Source organism: Taudactylus pleione, unplaced genomic scaffold, assembly GCF_031769625.1.
Source record: "Taudactylus pleione unplaced genomic scaffold, aTauple2 ptg000959l, whole genome shotgun sequence".
Lineage (NCBI taxonomy): Eukaryota > Metazoa > Chordata > Amphibia > Anura > Myobatrachidae > Taudactylus > Taudactylus pleione.
Window position 1 is genome coordinate 6,141,574 of NW_028285360.1, and position 17,726 is coordinate 6,159,299.

General features: G+C 41.1%; 1 protein-coding gene across 12 annotated transcripts in view; it reads left to right on the top strand.

Moving 5' to 3' along the window:
- EPB41 (erythrocyte membrane protein band 4.1) overlaps positions 1-17,726 on the top strand; it is a 187,997-nt gene that overhangs the window by 133,933 nt on the left and 36,338 nt on the right. For 8 of the 12 annotated variants that reach the window (XM_088460013.1, XM_088460015.1, XM_088460011.1 and 5 more), the window contains 4 exons: positions 8,421-8,462; positions 11,896-11,958; positions 12,761-12,799; positions 16,318-16,497. In XM_088460013.1, coding sequence (XP_088316139.1) covers positions 8,421-8,462; positions 11,896-11,958; positions 12,761-12,799; positions 16,318-16,497 — 324 coding nt within the window. The remainder of the gene's footprint in view (positions 1-8,420; positions 8,463-11,895; positions 11,959-12,760; positions 12,800-16,317; positions 16,498-17,726) is intronic. The other 4 variants (XM_088460014.1, XM_088460016.1, XM_088460009.1 and 1 more) reach the window with 2 other exon arrangements.

Sequence of the window (17,726 nt, forward strand, 5' to 3'; positions counted from 1 at the left end):
CTGCAGGTCATTTTATACAATATTTTCAGTAATTTTGTGGCTCAAACAAAGTTCGTGTACAGAAATGAAATTCATTTATGTTTCATATACACCTTATACACACAGCCTGAAGGTAATATTATACAATATTTTGTGCCTTCGACAAAGTTTGTGTACTTTGAACCATCAAAAATCAAAGGTTTCATCATCTCAGTCATGTCAAAATAATTCCGTATTTCGGAATATTTGGATATGGGAGACTCAACCTGTAGTTGCATTGGTAAAAATAAGATCACAGTGAACGACATGGAACGTGCTGTAATTTATACGTTTTAAAAAGTGATGTTGTTTGTGGAGTGCACTCACATTTTCCACAGTTGTGTTTATAAAATTGTGCTCACTTTCATAAGCTAAATTGAATACAATGTCACTGACCTCCGAACAAGCTAATACAAAATTTATAGGCTGCTTAAATACAACAGAAAGAAAAATAAAGCTATGAGAGTTTAGAGCTGAATAAATAGCATTGCTTGTACCTGGTTACTGATTTATATTTCTGCACTGCTTTGCATTTTATAGCTAATAGGCATTAAATGAGGATCATCTAGTTTCACAATAATTAGTCAGTATTCAGACAAAACTAGTGTAAGCAGGCACACAGATCTGGATTTGCACAAAACTGTCTTAACAGTAAGAAAAAGCGCTTTTATGATTGCCGTGCATATACCAAATACTATTTTACCTTCTCTAACATGCATGTTCCCCAGGATCCCTTACCAATATATATATATATATATATGTGCGTGCCTTTGTGTGTATGTGTCCATATATATATATATATATATAATATATATATCCACGTGTGTGTGTGTGTATGTATGTATGTATGTGTATATACAGGTTGAGTCTCCCATATCCAAATATTCCGAAATACGGAATATTTTCAGCATGACTGAGATAATGAAACCTTTGATTTTTGATGGTTTAATGTACATAAACTTTGTCTAAGGCACAAATTATTAAAAAGATTGTATAAAATAACCTTCAGGCTGTGTGTATAAGGTGTATATGAAACATAAATGAATTTCATGTATGTACACAAACATTTTTTGATGCACAAAATTATAAAAAATATTGTCTAAAATGACCTGCAGGCTGTGTGTATAAGGTGTATATAACACATAAATGCATTCTGTGTGTATATTTGGGTGCCATTTCCAAGACATTTCATTATAATATGCAATTATTCCAAAATACGGAATATTCCGATATCCAAAATACCCCTGGTCCCAAGCATTTTGGATATGGGAGACTCAACCTGTATGTATGTGTGTGTGTATATATATATATATATATATATATATATATATATATATATATATACATAATTATACCAATCAGCCATAACATTAAAGCCACCTTCCTAATATTGTGTAGGCCCCCCTCATGCCGCCAAAACAGCTCTAGCCCGTCAAGACATCGACTCCACAAGACCTGAAGGTGTCTCTGTGGTAACTGGCACCAAGATGTTTAGCAACAGATTCTTTAAGTCCTGTAAGTTGTGAGGTAGGACCTCCATGGTTTAGACTTGCTTTTCCAGCACATCCCACAGATGCTTAAACAGATTAAGATCTGGGGACTTTAGAGACCAAGTCAACACCTTGTTCCTCAGACCTTGATCATTTATGCAGTGTGGCAGGACAAAATATTTTAGTGAAAGCGACAACTACCATCAGGTAATACAGTTGCCATGAAGGGGTGTACTTGGTCTGCAACAATGTTTAGGTGGTTTGTGTCAAAGTAACATCGACACAAATTACAGGACCCAAGGTTTTCCAGCAGAACATTGCCCAAAGCTTCACACTGCCTCCACTGGCTTGCATTCTTCCCATAGTGCATCCTGGCGCCATCTCTTCTCCAGGTAAACAATGCACACGCAACTGGCCATCTACATGATGTTAAAGAATACATGATTCATTAAACTAGGGGTGTGCACCGGCCACTTTTCGTGTTTTGGTTTTGGATCTGGATCTTTCTTCGTGTTTTGGATCTGGATTGGTTTTGCCAAAACCACCCTTGCGTGTTTTGGGTTCTGGGTTTTGTGTTTTGGATCTGTATTTTTTTGAAAAAAAGCATAAAAACAGCTAAAATCACAGAATTTGTAGGTTTTTCTGCTCCTATGCTATTATTAACCTCAATAACCTTAATTTCCACTCATTTCCAGTCTATTCTGAATACCTCACACCTCACAATAGTGTTTTTATGTCCAAAAGGTTGCACCGAGGTAGCTGGATGACTATGCTAAGCGACACAAGTGGGCGGCACAAACACGTGACCCATCTAGGCGTGAAACTGCAGTGGCAGACAGGATGGCATTGAAAAACTAGGCCCCAAACTGTACATAATGCAAAGAAAAAAAAGAGGTGCAAGATGGAATTGTCCTTGGGCCCTCCCACCCACCCTTATGTTGTATAAACAGGACATGCACACTTTAACAAACCAATCATTTCAGCGCCAGGGTCTGCCACACAACTGTGGCTGAAATGATTGGTTCGTTTGGGCCCCCACAAAACAAGCTGGCAATTTATCTGTCCCTGCACAAACTGGCTCTACGGAGGCAAGATGTCATCCTCATCCTCCTCATCCACCGATTCCTCACCCTCTTCAGTGTGTACATCCTCATCCTCACAGAGTATTAATTCGTCCCTGCTGGAACCACAGGTCCCTCTGTACGTTCTGGAGGCTGGTCTCCCTGGAAGAGTTGATCATTCATTTTATGAACATCATCTTCTCCACATTTTGTGGAAGCAACCTCCTACGCCTTTCGCTGACAAGGTTCCCGGCTGCACTAAACACTCTTTCGGAGTACACACTGGAGGGGGGGCAACTCAGGTAAAATAGAGCCAGTTTGTACAGGGACCTCCAAATTGCTTCTTTTTCCTGCCAGTACAGGTACGGACTGTCTGACATGCCTACTTGGATGCTGTCACCGATGTAATCCTTTAACAGACAGACGCACGCTTGTCGCTGCTGCTTTGAGGATTCAAGTGCGGCTACAGCCCACACAATTCACAAAGACAGAAAAAAAAAAGAATATTTTTATTGTTTGTGGAGCACACTTTGAGGGTTACACCACCCTTTAACAGACAGACGCACGCTCGTCGCTGCTGCTTTGAGGATGCAAGTGCGGCTACAGCCCACACAATTCACAAAGACAGAAAAAAGAAGAAGAATATTTTAATTGTTTGTGTAGAACACTTTGAGGTGTCACCACCCTTTAACAGACAGACGCACGCTTGTCGCTGCTGCTTTAAGGATGCAGGTGCGGCTACAGCCCACACATTTCACAAAGACCAAAAAAAAAAGAACAATATTTTAATTGTTTGTGTAGAACACTTTGAGGTGTCACCACCCTTTAACAGACAGACGCACGCTTGTCGCTGCTGCTTTAAGGATGCAGGTGTGGCTACAGCCCACACAATTCACATAGACAGAAAAAAAAAGAACAATATTTTAATTGTTTGTGTAGCACACTTTGAGGGTGTCACCACCCTTTAACAGACAGACGCACGCTTGTCGCTGCTGCTTTAAGGATGCAGGTGCGGCTACATCGCACACAAGTCACAAACACATTAAAAAAATAGTTTTTTATTTTTTGGAGCACTTTGAGAGTTACACCACCCTTTAACAGACAGACGCACGCTTGTCGCTGCTGCTTTAAGGATGCAGGTGCGGCTACAGCCCACACATTTCACAAAGACCGAAAAAAAAAGAACAATATTTTAATTGTTTGTGTAGAACACTTTGAGGGTGTCACCACCCTTTAACAGACAGAAGCAGGCTTGTCGCTGCTGCTTTAAGGATGCAGGTGCGGCTACAGCCCACACATTTCACAAAGACCGAAAAAAAAAGAACAATATTTTAATTGTTTGTGTAGCACACTTTGAGGGTGTCACCACCCTTTAACAGACAGACGCACGCTTGTCGCTGCTGCTTTAAGGATGCAGGTGCGGCTACAGCTCACACAATTCACAAAGACAGAAAAAAAAAGAACAATATTTTAATTGTTTGTGTAGCACACTTTGAGGGTGTCACCACCCTTTAACAGACAGACGCACGCTTGTCGCTGCTGCTTTAAGGATGCAGGTGCGGCTACAGCCCACACATTTCACAAAGACCAAAAAAAAAAGAACAATATTTTAATTGTTTGTGTAGCACACTTTGAGGGTGTCACCACCCTTTAACAGACAGACGCACGCTTGTCGCTGCTGCTTTAAGGATGCAGGTGCGGCTACAGCCCACACAATTCACAAAGACAGAAAAAAAAAGAACAATATTTTAATTGTTTGTGTAGCACACTTTGAGGGTGTCACCACCCTTTAACAGACAGACGCACGCTTGTCGCTGCTGCTTTAAGGATGCAGGTGGAATCTAGACGGGATTTGGAACCGAGGACACACTACCTCCATCAATTGTCTAAATCCCACTGCACTAATGTCGGATACCGGACGCACGTCTAACACCAACATAGCAGTCAAGGCCTCAGTTATACGTTTTGCTTCAGGATGACTGCTGTCGTACTTCATCCTCATCGCTAGGGACTGTTGGAGGGTCAATTGTTTAGTAAAAGTAGTGATGTTCCTACTTCCTCTCTGGGATGATGAACAACTCCCAGCAGCAGCAACAGCACTAGGAGGAAGTGGTTCTTGATCTTTCCCTATTTTATTTTTATCGGAGAAAGTTTGGTCCTCCATTTATGTTATATTGATATATATACGTGCGGCTAAAGCGCACACAAACACAGAAAATATTATTTTATTTTTGCTGGAGAGTAGTGCACTTTGTGGGTTACACCACCCTTTAAGAAATGAGCCAGCCGGCTCTTTACTTATGGGACACAGGCGCACGCTTGGTGCTGCTCCTTTGTTGATGCACGTGCAGCCACAGTGCACACAATTCACAAACACAGAAAATAATTTTTTTTTTGGTTTGGACTGGAGTGTACTTTCGGGGGTTACAGCACCCTTAACGGTCAAGCCAGCCGGCCCTTTACTTATGACACAGGCGCACGCTTGGCACTACTTTGTTGATGCACGTGCGGCTACTGCGCACACAATTCACAAACACAGAAAATAATTTTTTTTTTGGTTTGGACTGGAGTGTACTTTCGGGGGTTACAGCACCCTTAACGGTCAAGCCAGCCGGCCCTTTACTTATGACACAGCCGCACGCTTGGCACTACTTTGTTGATGCACGTGCGGCTACTGCGCACACAATTCACAAACACAGAAAATTATTTTTTTTTTGGTTTGGACTGGAGTGTACTTTCGGGGGTTACAGCACCCTTAACGGTCAAGCCAGCCGGCCCTTTACTTATGACACAGGCGCACGCTTGGCACTACTTTGTTGATGCACGTGCGGCTACTGCGCACACAATTCACAAACACAGAAAATAATTTTTTTTTTGGTTTGGACTGGAGTGTACTTTCGGGGGTTACAGCACCCTTAACGGTCAAGCCAGCCGGCCCTTTACTTATGACACAGGCGCACGCTTGGCACTACTTTGTTGATGCACGTGCGGCTACCGCGCACACAATTCACAAACACAGAAAATTATTTTTTTTTTGGTTTGGACTGTAGTGTACTTTCGGGGGTTACAGCACCCTTAACGGTCAAGCCAGCCGGCCCTTTACTTATGACACAGGCGCACGCTTGGCACTACTTTGTTGATGCACGTGCGGCTACTGCGCACACAATTCACAAACACAGAAAATAATTTTTTTTTTGGTTTGGACTGGAGTGTACTTTCGGGGGTTACAGCACCCTTAACGGTCAAGCCAGCCGGCCCTTTACTTATGACACAGGCGCACGCTTGGCACTACTTTGTTGATGCACGTGCGGCTACTGCGCACACAATTCACAAACACAGAAAATAATTTTTTTTTTGGTTTGGACTGGAGTGTACTTTCGGGGGTTACAGCACCCTTAACGGTCAAGCCAGCCGGCCCTTTACTTATGACACAGGCGCACGCTTGGCACTACTTTGTTGATGCACGTGCGGCTACTGCGCACACAATTCACAAACACAGAAAATAATTTTTTTTTTGGTTTGGACTGGAGTGTACTTTCGGGGGTTACAGCACCCTTAACGGTCAAGCCAGCCGGCCCTTTACTTATGACACAGGCGCACGCTTGGCACTACTTTGTTGATGCACGTGCGGCTACTGCGCACACAATTCACAAACACAGAAAATATTTTTTTTTTTGGTTTGGACTTGAGTGTACTTTCGGGGGTTACAGCACCCTTAACGGTCAAGCCAGCCGGCCCTTTACTTATGACACAGGCGCACGCTTGGCACTACTTTGTTGATGCACGTGCGGCTACTGCGCACACAATTCACAAACACAGAAAATAATTTTTTTTTTGGTTTGGACTGGAGTGTACTTTCGGGGGTTACAGCACCCTTAACGGTCAAGCCAGCCGGCCCTTTACTTATGACACAGGCGCACGCTTGGCACTACTTTGTTGATGCACGTGCGGCTACTGCGCACACAATTCACAAACACAGAAAATAATTTTTTTTTTGGTTTGGACTGGAGTGTACTTTCGGGGGTTACAGCACCCTTAACGGTCAAGCCAGCCGGCCATTTACTTATGACACAGGCGCACGCTTGGCACTACTTTGTTGATGCACGTGCGGCTACCGCGCACACAATTCACAAACACAGAAAATAATTTTTTTTTGGTTTGGACTGGAGTGTACTTTCGGGGGTTACAGCACCCTTTAACGGTCAAGCCAGCCGGCCCTTTACTTATGACACAGGCGCACGCTTGGCACTACTTTGTTGATGCACGTGCGGCTACTGCGCACACAATTCACAAACACAGAAAATATATTATTTTTTTAGCACTTGGGGGGAGCACCCCTGATGGACAGAGCACCCCCTGGACAACACTGCAGCACTCCTTTAGGACTGGGACACTGCACAGGACTTTGGAGTGGACACAGCCCCTATGGAGAACTGACTGCACAACACAGTCCAGCCAGCCCCTATGGACTTTGAAGTAGTGGACACAGCCCCTATTAACAACAGCAACACAGCCAGCCCCTATGGACTTTGAAGTAGTGGACAACAGCAGCACTACACTACACTACACTACACAGCCCTAACTCCCACCCTCCCTCTTCACTGTCCACAGCCGAGTGAGAAAATGGCGCCGACGTGGGTACCTTATATAGGATCCAAAACCTGCGAGACTCGGAAGGCGGGATGATGACGTTTTGCCTCGATTTCAGATCCGAGTCAGGCGGGAAAAGTCGAGCCTGATTCGGATCGGACTCGGATCGGGGGGGCTCGGGGGGGTTCGGATTTCAGAAATCCGAACCCGCTCACCCCTACATTAAACCAGGCCACCTTCTTCCATTGCTCCATGATTACGTGCCCATAATAGGTGCTTTTGGCGGTGGATAGGGTTCCGCATGGGCATGCTGACCAGTATGCGGCTACACAGCCAAATACCCGTCAAGCTGCAATGCACTGTGTGTTCTGACACCTTTGTCTCATAGAAAAAGGCAAAAAAAATCAAAAGAGAAGATTCTATGATTTTAATGGAAGCCTTACATTAATGGTTCCCGGTGTGCACCAAAATTCTCACCTTCCATTAAAATCATAGAATCTTCTCTTTTGATTTTTTTTGCCTTTTTCTACTAGAGGTATACGTGAGTATACAGTGAGATAGGTAGCACCCTGTTATCTCATATAAAAAAATAATATACATCAAAAGATTCGTAACCTAGGATGTAAATCAATAAATTTTACTAACAACAAGAGACATAAAAGAGGCATGGGAACCTGTTTTTTGCCCTTTTGGTTAATATAAGTAGATAAATAGACCAATACAAATGTAAATTCTGTGCGGAACTATCTCTATTGTATTTCACCTTTCTCTCATAGCCAGCAGTAACTTTTTCAGCATTGTGTGCCACAGTAGCTCTTCTGTGGGATAGGACCAGATGGGACAGCCTTCACTCCCCACACGCATCAATGAGCCTTGGGCGCCCATGACCCTGTCGTCGGTTCACTGGTTGTCCTTCCTTGGGCCACTTTTGGTAGTTACTAGCCACTGCATACCGGGAACACCTCACCAGACCTGTCTGACCCAGTTGTCTAGCCATCACAATTTGGCCCTTGCTAGAGTCACTATGCCTATTTTTCCTGCTTTCAACACATCAACTTCAAGAACTGAGTGTTCCCTTGCTGCCTAATATATCCCACCCCATTGACAGGTGCCTTTGTAACAAGATAATCAATGTTATTCACTCTGTCAGTGGCTTTAATATTATGGCTAATCGTATGTATAAACACAGATCTTTTGTATTTGATACTTATAAATGTTAATTTTGTTTTTTTTCTCTAATTTCCTTCCATGACCTTTACAGCAACCAGCTGAAAAAGAGGAGGAGATAATTCGCATGAGGAAGGTTAGAATTGTAGAGTAAATAATGCAAGATGCATATAAATTACTAGCTGTAATGCCTGGTGATGCCTGGCTTTTATTTATTATTTTTTTCCTTTCTGTATTCACCCCTCCTCCCACTCTATCTCTCCATCTCACTCCTTATTACTCCCTGACACACACTCGCTCCCTCACCTCACCACCTTTACCCCACCACTTTCTCTCTTCCCTTCCCCAACTCTTTCACTATCTATCACGGTCCCTCGCTCTCTCCTGTGCATCTCTGACATTGGTTGGAGGGGTCCGAGTACTGATCAAATGTCATTACAATCCAAAGTGATGACATTTTTATCAGCAGTGGATTTTATTATATTGGGATTAAAGCAACCACAAGGATAAAAGAATCCTATAAATATTTGTAGTTCACCGTTGCTAATACAATATGTAATGGAGGTGCACAATGATATGTTTTCAGTTAATATACTGTAGATACCTTTTATTCTGTGTGTTTTAGGGAGGGCATTCAGACATCAGTGAAACCATATATCAAATATAAACGCTCCTGACTTGTGTATGTTTTATTTGCATTCAGATGGTCATTGCAAGTTACTTCATTGATTTCAATGCATTTAACTTATGTTAAACCATTGAATGGAGCAATGCTCAAAAGTGCTTACAATGATTCCCATTTCCAAATGCAATAGAAAATTAGCAACACAATTAAGAACATCCTACCCACTTTGTTTATTTCATATATTGCTAACAACATTTGTGCTATCCTAATTGGATATTCCACAATAATGACTACAATATTATACAGATGCAGTCTGTTAACAATAGAAATGTATTTATTATAAATCATTTAATTATATTTTGAAGTTATACATTGTTATACTATTATAAACAAGCATGTAAGCTTGATTTTCCAGAATGTCCCGAAATTACATTGAACTACATTATTCTTGTAAAATATTTTCTGTAAAAATAGCTTTACCCCTGTTTTTATGATTACTATACAGTTTTTCAATACAAGAACACCGGGTGACTGTGCTGAATATACAAAATCATCATTACCAGTTTTGCACAACTGATCTGGCTGATATTATTGAGCGAGTATTTTAATGCTCTGCTATTACATTCCTGCTGATGTTTGTCTTAATATATACCATGATCAGTATTAGATCATCTTCTCATTTGCCAGAGAGACTTAAGCTATACATTCATGTGCGCTTAGAAATCCTGAAGACTTTGCTGATTATCCACAGTACAGTAGCTTAAACAACCAGTTTAGGAACCTTAATAGTACAGGCAAGTTGTTCCTGCTGGGTGGATTGCTAAATAATGCATCGGTGGTACTATCATCAGCTGTATCCCTTATAACAAATAATTATAATTCACAAGTATGATTCCAATGTACTTGTTTGTGTGTCTTTTTCTCATCTCTCATCCATCCTGACTCAAACATAGAAATTAGGTTTTATAAAATTCACTGAAGTTTATCTAAAACGTATGAAATTTCTCAGCATTCTCTAAGCTAGGTACACACTATGCAACATTTAGATCATACCAATAATTGGAACGATTTTTTTGGCAAAATCACGGTCCCGATATCTGTGCTACACACTATACAATTTAACTGAAAGGATGAGAAGATAATCAGGAAAAAGCATAGGAAATATGGGCAGCTTATCGAGAACGCACACACACTGCACAATATCGGGAAATTGTGGCAGATCGAATAATCAAAGGAATGTGTTTGTGGATGTTATCTAACCACTTTATCTGTGAAACACTAAAACGATCGTTCATACACACTATACAATAAATGAGGCCAATCACCCAATAATTGTATAGTTGTAGGTAGCTTAAGTCTTTTAAACATTTGACAGCATAAGAATTTATTTAGGAGAGAGAAGAATTTGGTCATAAAGATAAACATGTACTCATTACAGCTGACATTGACTCTGATGTGCTAAACCCCATTATTGATACTTAAAGAGACTTTTGACAGGTTAAAACATTTAACTAAAACCTAAACCAGTTTATATAGGAAGCTTTTTGGTAACATCCGTTAATTAACATCAGTTAATTGCATCCTTAGGTGAACAGTGAACACCTCTCTCAAATTAATGAATGTGTATGTATGTATGTATGTATAGTAGCACCTTCCCTTATCGTAAACACTTTCCCTTTCACATACATAATATATACGAGTTTGTGTATATATATAATAATATTAAAAGCAGTGGCGCTCACTGCTATCCACATGCATGTAATTAATGTGCTGGTGCCTTTGACTAAACAATGGGTAGATGCAAAACAGAGAAGCGGCACTCAGGTCAAAAGTCCAAAGACATTGAAACATTGGATTTGCCATCTTGCTTCCTCTCCTCCGTTTTGCATTCAAGTGTGAGATATATACATGTGTATGTGTGTGTGTGTATATATATATATATATATATATATATATACATAATATAATAATATATATAGCACCATGTTTTATTTATATATATATATATATATATATATATATATATATATATATATATATATATATATAGCTGTTATATGTTTTGATATCATGGAATTGAATGCAGAAATCTTTGCTTTCAGTGCCATTTTGCACATCTGTCTATCTTCATCATTCTCTTTGCACCATCAGCCATTCTCTATACCCTCAAAATAATCATCTTCCTCTGTCATCATCCTCTCCTCTTTTCAAGCGCTTTCCCTCTGCTCTTATTTTTATGGAATTCTCAATGCTCCTCACCTTCTGTCTTTTAACTTTCTCCCCCTTTCCCATACCTTCCATCTTTATACTGTACCTCATCTCTTCCTCATACTTCTCTTTCATCCTTAACACTCACCCCATATATGCAGAGCCCAGCAGAGCGGCATAGTGACACACTGTTTAAAGGGTCCCAATCAGCCACCTCTGAGAAGATCGCAATTACTGCAGAGGGTTGCTGTGCTCTGCAGAGGTGTGGGACTAATGTTCACACACAGATTCCCTCTGATTACAGAGCTCAGCGGATTAGGACCAGAGGGGAACTTCAATGCCTTACTTAAACACCTGTTAGTAAGAGACGATACTTTAGGTACTTAAAGGGCATTTCTTCATGAACTTTAGAGCATATGAGCGATTGTCTGGCTGCAAAGTAAATGGGTAGGAGGAGCTTGTACTTTCTCAACTTTTAGCTGTTTCCTGCATTGATTACTTTGCCTTTCCAGAGCTAGTTAACGACAACCTCCTATTTTCTTTTCTTATTTACAAGCTTATGTTTGAAAAATTTTATGAATCTTTAATATCATTTAAAAAAATAAGTTTTTAGAACAAATTGGGTTTTGAACATAAGACAGGGCTTGACTCTCATTTCTACCTGTTTACTGACACTAGGATTATCTATTTTCAACTTTCTGTGGCGTTTCTGTTTATTTTTGTTCACTTTCAACAGAAAAGAGCAAAGAAACTAGAGGGTGAAAACATATATATCAGACATAGCAATTTAATGTTGGAGGTTGGTATATATTCATGCACTTCACACCCACTTTTTCATCTGGACTTACTATCATTTTTTTTGTGTTGTGTGTATTTACCAGCAAAAGTACCAGTAGGCTCTGTCTGCATGATTCTTTTTTGCATGCACATTTGTTTCTATCTTGTGCTGTTGCATGTTCTCCAAAGACACATCAAGCTGACTTATTCCATCAGGGAGATAATTGCTTGTCTTGAATTTAACACGTTCTTTCTGAGAGGATTACTCAGGGCTCACTTAATTTAGTGATCCAGAAGATTATATCAAATAATGGAAGCTGTACTAGTTCATTAAGTTAGTGCTAGGTTCAGGGACAGACAAGTATTTCCCAGATGCAATGGGACTGGTTGATATCTCTGCAAAGGACGTAACACACCATATGTTTATGCCTGAAGTTCTTGCTGCTTAATTTTCAATGGCAAACGTAAAATACACTTCATGTTTTGTAAGTGAGTGGGGGGTTTACTGCTGCCGTTTGCCCACGTAAAACTGGTCCGAACTTGTGTTTGTATATATTTGTGCTTATATATGTGATTACACAAATCAATGTGTATTGTAGCTAGCATCGTCTGGACTTCAAAATGCAATTTTAGGGAACGGCAGCATGCTAATGTAACATGATATGTGTGTGATGGATGCCATTGTAACAGTGCTGCAGTCATTTGAAATTGCTTTTTTACTATAACCTGTTGTAACAAACTCTGTATTAATTGTGATCATTCTGTGTCCTGTCAATGTGTGACACACCTGTATCATTTTTCATATTTGGCTTCTTACATGACAGCATAGAGTTGCAGAGACAGAAGCCACTGCTGGGCATATAGTGAGTATTCATGAGACAGTAACCCTCCCAGTAGTCGGCAAATTCCAGACACCTTTGGTGCAGATCCACCATAATATTGGCACATTATGTGCACCTAAATAACATAATTGCTAGCAAATTGCCAGCATCACTCTCTTACTGTATAGAAAACTGTGTTAGGTCAAAGCTCACCACTCTAACTTGCAATTTCTGCTTGATCCAGCTGTCAGAACGGCAATACATAGCAGAAATTCAACATTTTGTTCATCACAACTTATACCTTTTTGCCGAAGTTTTCTACTTTATTTGTGACTTATATTGATAAGTGGTAACTGTTATCTTAATTAAATCATGTGAAATACTTTTAAACCGGTTTGTTTATTAACATATGATTAGGGTGTGATAGGCTAACAAAGAAGCAGTTGTTTAAATGACACAAACAATACCAGGCTGGTAACATGTCAAAGTTGCTCAACATTGCTCTGAAAGTATGCATACATAAACACAAAAGTTTAAAGTTAAATATTGCATTGTGCACCAAATTCCATACAAAGGAGTAAAAAACAAAATACACTACATGGCCAAAAGTATGCGAACACCCAAACTTCCCACCCATATCTGCTTGTTATCTTCTCATTCCAAAACCATGCGAATTAATATGGAATTGTTCCCCAACTCTGCTGCTATACAGCCTTCACTCTTCTCTTGAACCTTTTGCACTACAGTTTGGAACAGGACTGCAGGAAAACTTATTTTTTCAACCATAAGAGCATTAGTGAGGGTGGGCGTTGATGTTGGGCCATAAGGCTTGGCTTGCAACTGTAGTTCCAATTCTGATCAGGCTAGTCAGGTGCACCAAATTCTGCAAACCATTTTTTGATGGACCTTGCTTTGTCTGTTGAATAACAATGCCATTGTCATTCAAAAACAGTAAAGGTTCTTCCACAAAACTGTTGACGCAATGTTGGAAGCACACAACTCCCTAGAATGTAATTTTAGCATTAAGGTTTTCCTTCACTGGAACAAAGGGGCCCAGGCCGAATAATGAAAACTGCCCCTGACTATTTTTCCTCCTCCACCAAACTTAATTGTTTGTATTAGGCATTAACCCTGGCATCCACCATACGCATCTGTCAGAATGCATTATGGTGAATTATGATTAGTCCCTCCAAAGAACTTTTTCCAGAGTTCAGTGGAGGTTTGCACCATTCTGCATGGTGATCTTGGGCTTGTGTGTGGTTGCACGGCCACAGTAGGGAAGCAGTCAGGAAGCTGACGGACGGATTCCCGACTGTCTAATCCTGGCAACGGTTAAATGACAGGCGTCGAAATCCCAACGCCTGTTATTTTACCGCCGCCCCCGGCATCCCGATCGAAGGTAAGCTGGGCGCAGACAGACGCAGGGGGGGGAGGGTTAGGGGCTTCCGGGGAGGACTTGGGGTTAGGCACCACCCGGGAGGATTAGGTTTAGGCTAGGGGAAGGGGGCGTTAGGGTTAGGCACCCTTGGGGGGAGGATAGGGTTAGGCACCCCCCGGGAGACTTAAGTTTAGGCAGCGGGGAAGGGGGGTTAGGGTTAGGCACTGGGGGGGAGGTTAGGGTTAGGCACCCCTAAGGGAGGGTTAGGGGGGGGGAAGATTAGGGTTACTTACTTTAATCACCGTTCAGGATTTTCACCCATGTCGGGCCGCCGGTGTCGGGATTTGAACCGCCGTCCGCATGTAAATCATAATGATCCCCCACAGTAACCCAATCCATGTGCTGATATTGCTTTCAAAAGAAGTTTGGAACTCTGGAGTGAGGTTTGCAACCGAGTACAGATAATTTTTACACATTTCAGCACTTGGTAGTCCCTTTCTGTGAGTTGTGTGACCTACTGCTTTCTGGCTGAGCTGTTGCTGCTCCTAGACCTTTTCACTTCACAATAACAATACGTAGTTGCCCGGGGCAGTTCTAGAAGAGCAGATTTTTGACAAATTGACTTTTTGGAAAGGTATTATCATATCACAGTGCTACATTCCAAAAGGGGATATGTATCATCACTTCTATAGAGTGCAGATGTAGAGAAGTTGTCCATAGCAACTAATAAGCTTTTACCTGTCATTTTATAGTGCAATGTCTCCAATCTTTAGAAGGTTTCATACATCTTCTCAGTCACTGAGCTCTTCAGTATGACCCATTCTACTATTACTACTACTACTATTATTATTACAACTACTACTGTTTGACTATGGAGATGGCATTACTATTTGAATTAGAATTGGTGTCTACATACTTTTGGCAATATAGTTTATCTAGTTACCTCACATTCTCTTGAACACATGCAAAGATTCAACCCCATCAAAAGATACTAAGCACAAATACTAGTAAAATGATGGCTTGCCTGCAAGCCTCTTAGTTGCAATCCCAAATATGCACATTTTCTACCTAGCAAGTATTTTTTTTCCAAGATGTGCTCCCAGAAAAATATCTCTATAGGAGAGATTTGTATGGATACCGCTGCAAGTGTCTGTAAACTGGGTAAATTTTAGTTTCAGCACTGAAGCCCATTATGAGGAGAGTATAAACTGATTTGAATCAGAGCTAGTCAGTTAGAAAGTTTTTCAGTGGGGGAACATAGGTTAGTGCTATGGAGGGGTTAGGTATGAAATATCGGTGGCTGAGTAGCCGCCGGTTTATATCTCGACAGCGACATGCTGAAAACCCTCCCTAGTGGTGCATCCTGGCCATCGAGAAAGTGACTACATCCCTTGAGGAGAGTAGTTTTCCAAAACTTCTCCACTACATCATATCATGTGACTGCTACTGCTATGGTAATCACTTAAAATGTAGCAGGCTGTAATTTATTAATAGCAATGAAAAGGAAAATTACAAAGGGAAATGTAAAAAATTGCAGGTAGCCAGAGTTCTTTATTTTTTTAAATAAAGAAATCTGTAAATTATGAAACCGAAAAATTACAAAAATATTTTTTTCATGGGATTACAGCTTTAAAGAGTATCTGTTAGCTAGTGAGATTGAAGCCATTTTGTAGGCTTAATCAATTTGCCACCTTTCAATTCACTTCCCTGGCATCTACGGAGGCATGAGTTTTACCACCTATATAAATGTATAATTATTGTAAATAAAAATTATGCAAACATTCTACACTGGCTTTTTGTTTTTTTACTTAATTTAACTAATATGAGATTCTAAAATGGCAACATTATACAAAAATAGCTACATTATCTAAAATCGCTACTGAATTACACAGCGTGATTTGCTTACCACATTTGGTGTCTACTGCTCATTGATCACAACAGGCTAGGCGCTTTAACTCTTTCACTGCAGTGTGTTCCATCATGTTTTATATATTTATGAGATTTTTCATTGGTTCAAGTTTTTGTCTGCTTACTATTGTCCTTTTTTTTTCCCCCCTCGCTTTCTTTGGTTTTCTTTTCTTTACCTCCTCCTTCTCCTTTTTTGTCTTCGATACGTTTTCAAACCCTTCCATTTCCTCAATCCACAACTACTACTGTCCACTATCCCAACAACTTCTCTCAGGACTTAGAGAAGACACAAGATGAAATCATTCGTCACCATGCCAGTATCCGTGAGCTAAAGAAAAGTTTCATGGAGTCTGTACCTGCTCCACGTCCCAGCGAGTGGGATAAACGCCTTTCCACCCACTCTCCTTTCCGTACCCTCAGTTTCAATGGACAGGTCCAAACTGGCACTGATGGGGTAAGTTTGAATAGCATCATGCATACAAAAAGTCAATGTTGGAAACCTTTTAAATAATAATATTTAAGCAGAAACTTAAGCACTGTATAATAGCTATTTTCTGTGTTGAAAATTTAGCCCCCCCCAAAAAGTGTACCTTTTTACCATTGCAGCGGCAAATGTTTGTGGTTTTTGCATCTGTTTAAATAAGCTATTACTGCAAACAGTAGGTACTTTAGCCAACACGATAGTGTTTTCTACAAGATTAAAATGAGCATGCCAAATCAACAGATTAGAATATAGAACTGGAAATTGTGTTTTTGTAACAACTCTTTTTATATAGAACTTTGGCCCAGATTTGTCAAGGAGTTATATTTTTGCTATCACACGTTACTAATTAGCTCCTGTCATTTTTCAAACACATGACAGTTAGGAGCTGATTGGATGGAGCACCATTTAAAGGTGCCTATCCACTAGAAGACAGGCAAAAGACTGCACGATTACGACATTGTAATCGTGCAGTCGTTTGTCAGTCTGTGATGTGCCTACACTGAACGAGCAGTCGTTCAGTGTAGGCACAATCAATCATCTGCAAACATGCTGAACCTGACGTTATCGTCAGGTTGACCAGCATGTTTGCACGATGATAGATGTCTAAAAGACCAATTTCTATTTCAGGGTCCATAGGCTATCCACAGGATACCTTGGGATATAGGTGATGGCAGAGACATCGGACACCTCAGAGTTAAAGTTTTCAGCCTCCCAGGATGCACTGGGGTCCCTCTCCTATACCCCGCCCTCGAGCCAAGGCATCCCAGTTTTGTTGGTGCCCGGCTCGAAGTCTGATCACCATATTCAGAGGGGGGCTGTTAACAGCTCCTGAAGTTATTTCAAAGCAGCTTTGCTGCACAAGATTTGCTGGACAGCATAGACAGTCATCAAGACGTCTATGCTGTCGTTCCTTCATCCCGCCGGACCAGAACGCCGGTACTGATCCGGGGATGCTGGTGGGTGTCTGGGGTCCCAGCTAGCGGTGACCCCGGAATATCCCTGACTGTGGCCGGATTCACAGGGGTTCAGGTAAGCAGCGGGGTCCCGTGGAGGTTACCCGCCGATTCACAGTCATTATTGTCCTCAGGCAGGGGGCTCCCTGGGGACAGGCTGCGCGTGGTGCCAGGTACTGAACCTGCACTTTCCACTAGACCACCAGGGACAGCAGGCTGCAGCAGTGTGGAAATGCTCCAGTGTCC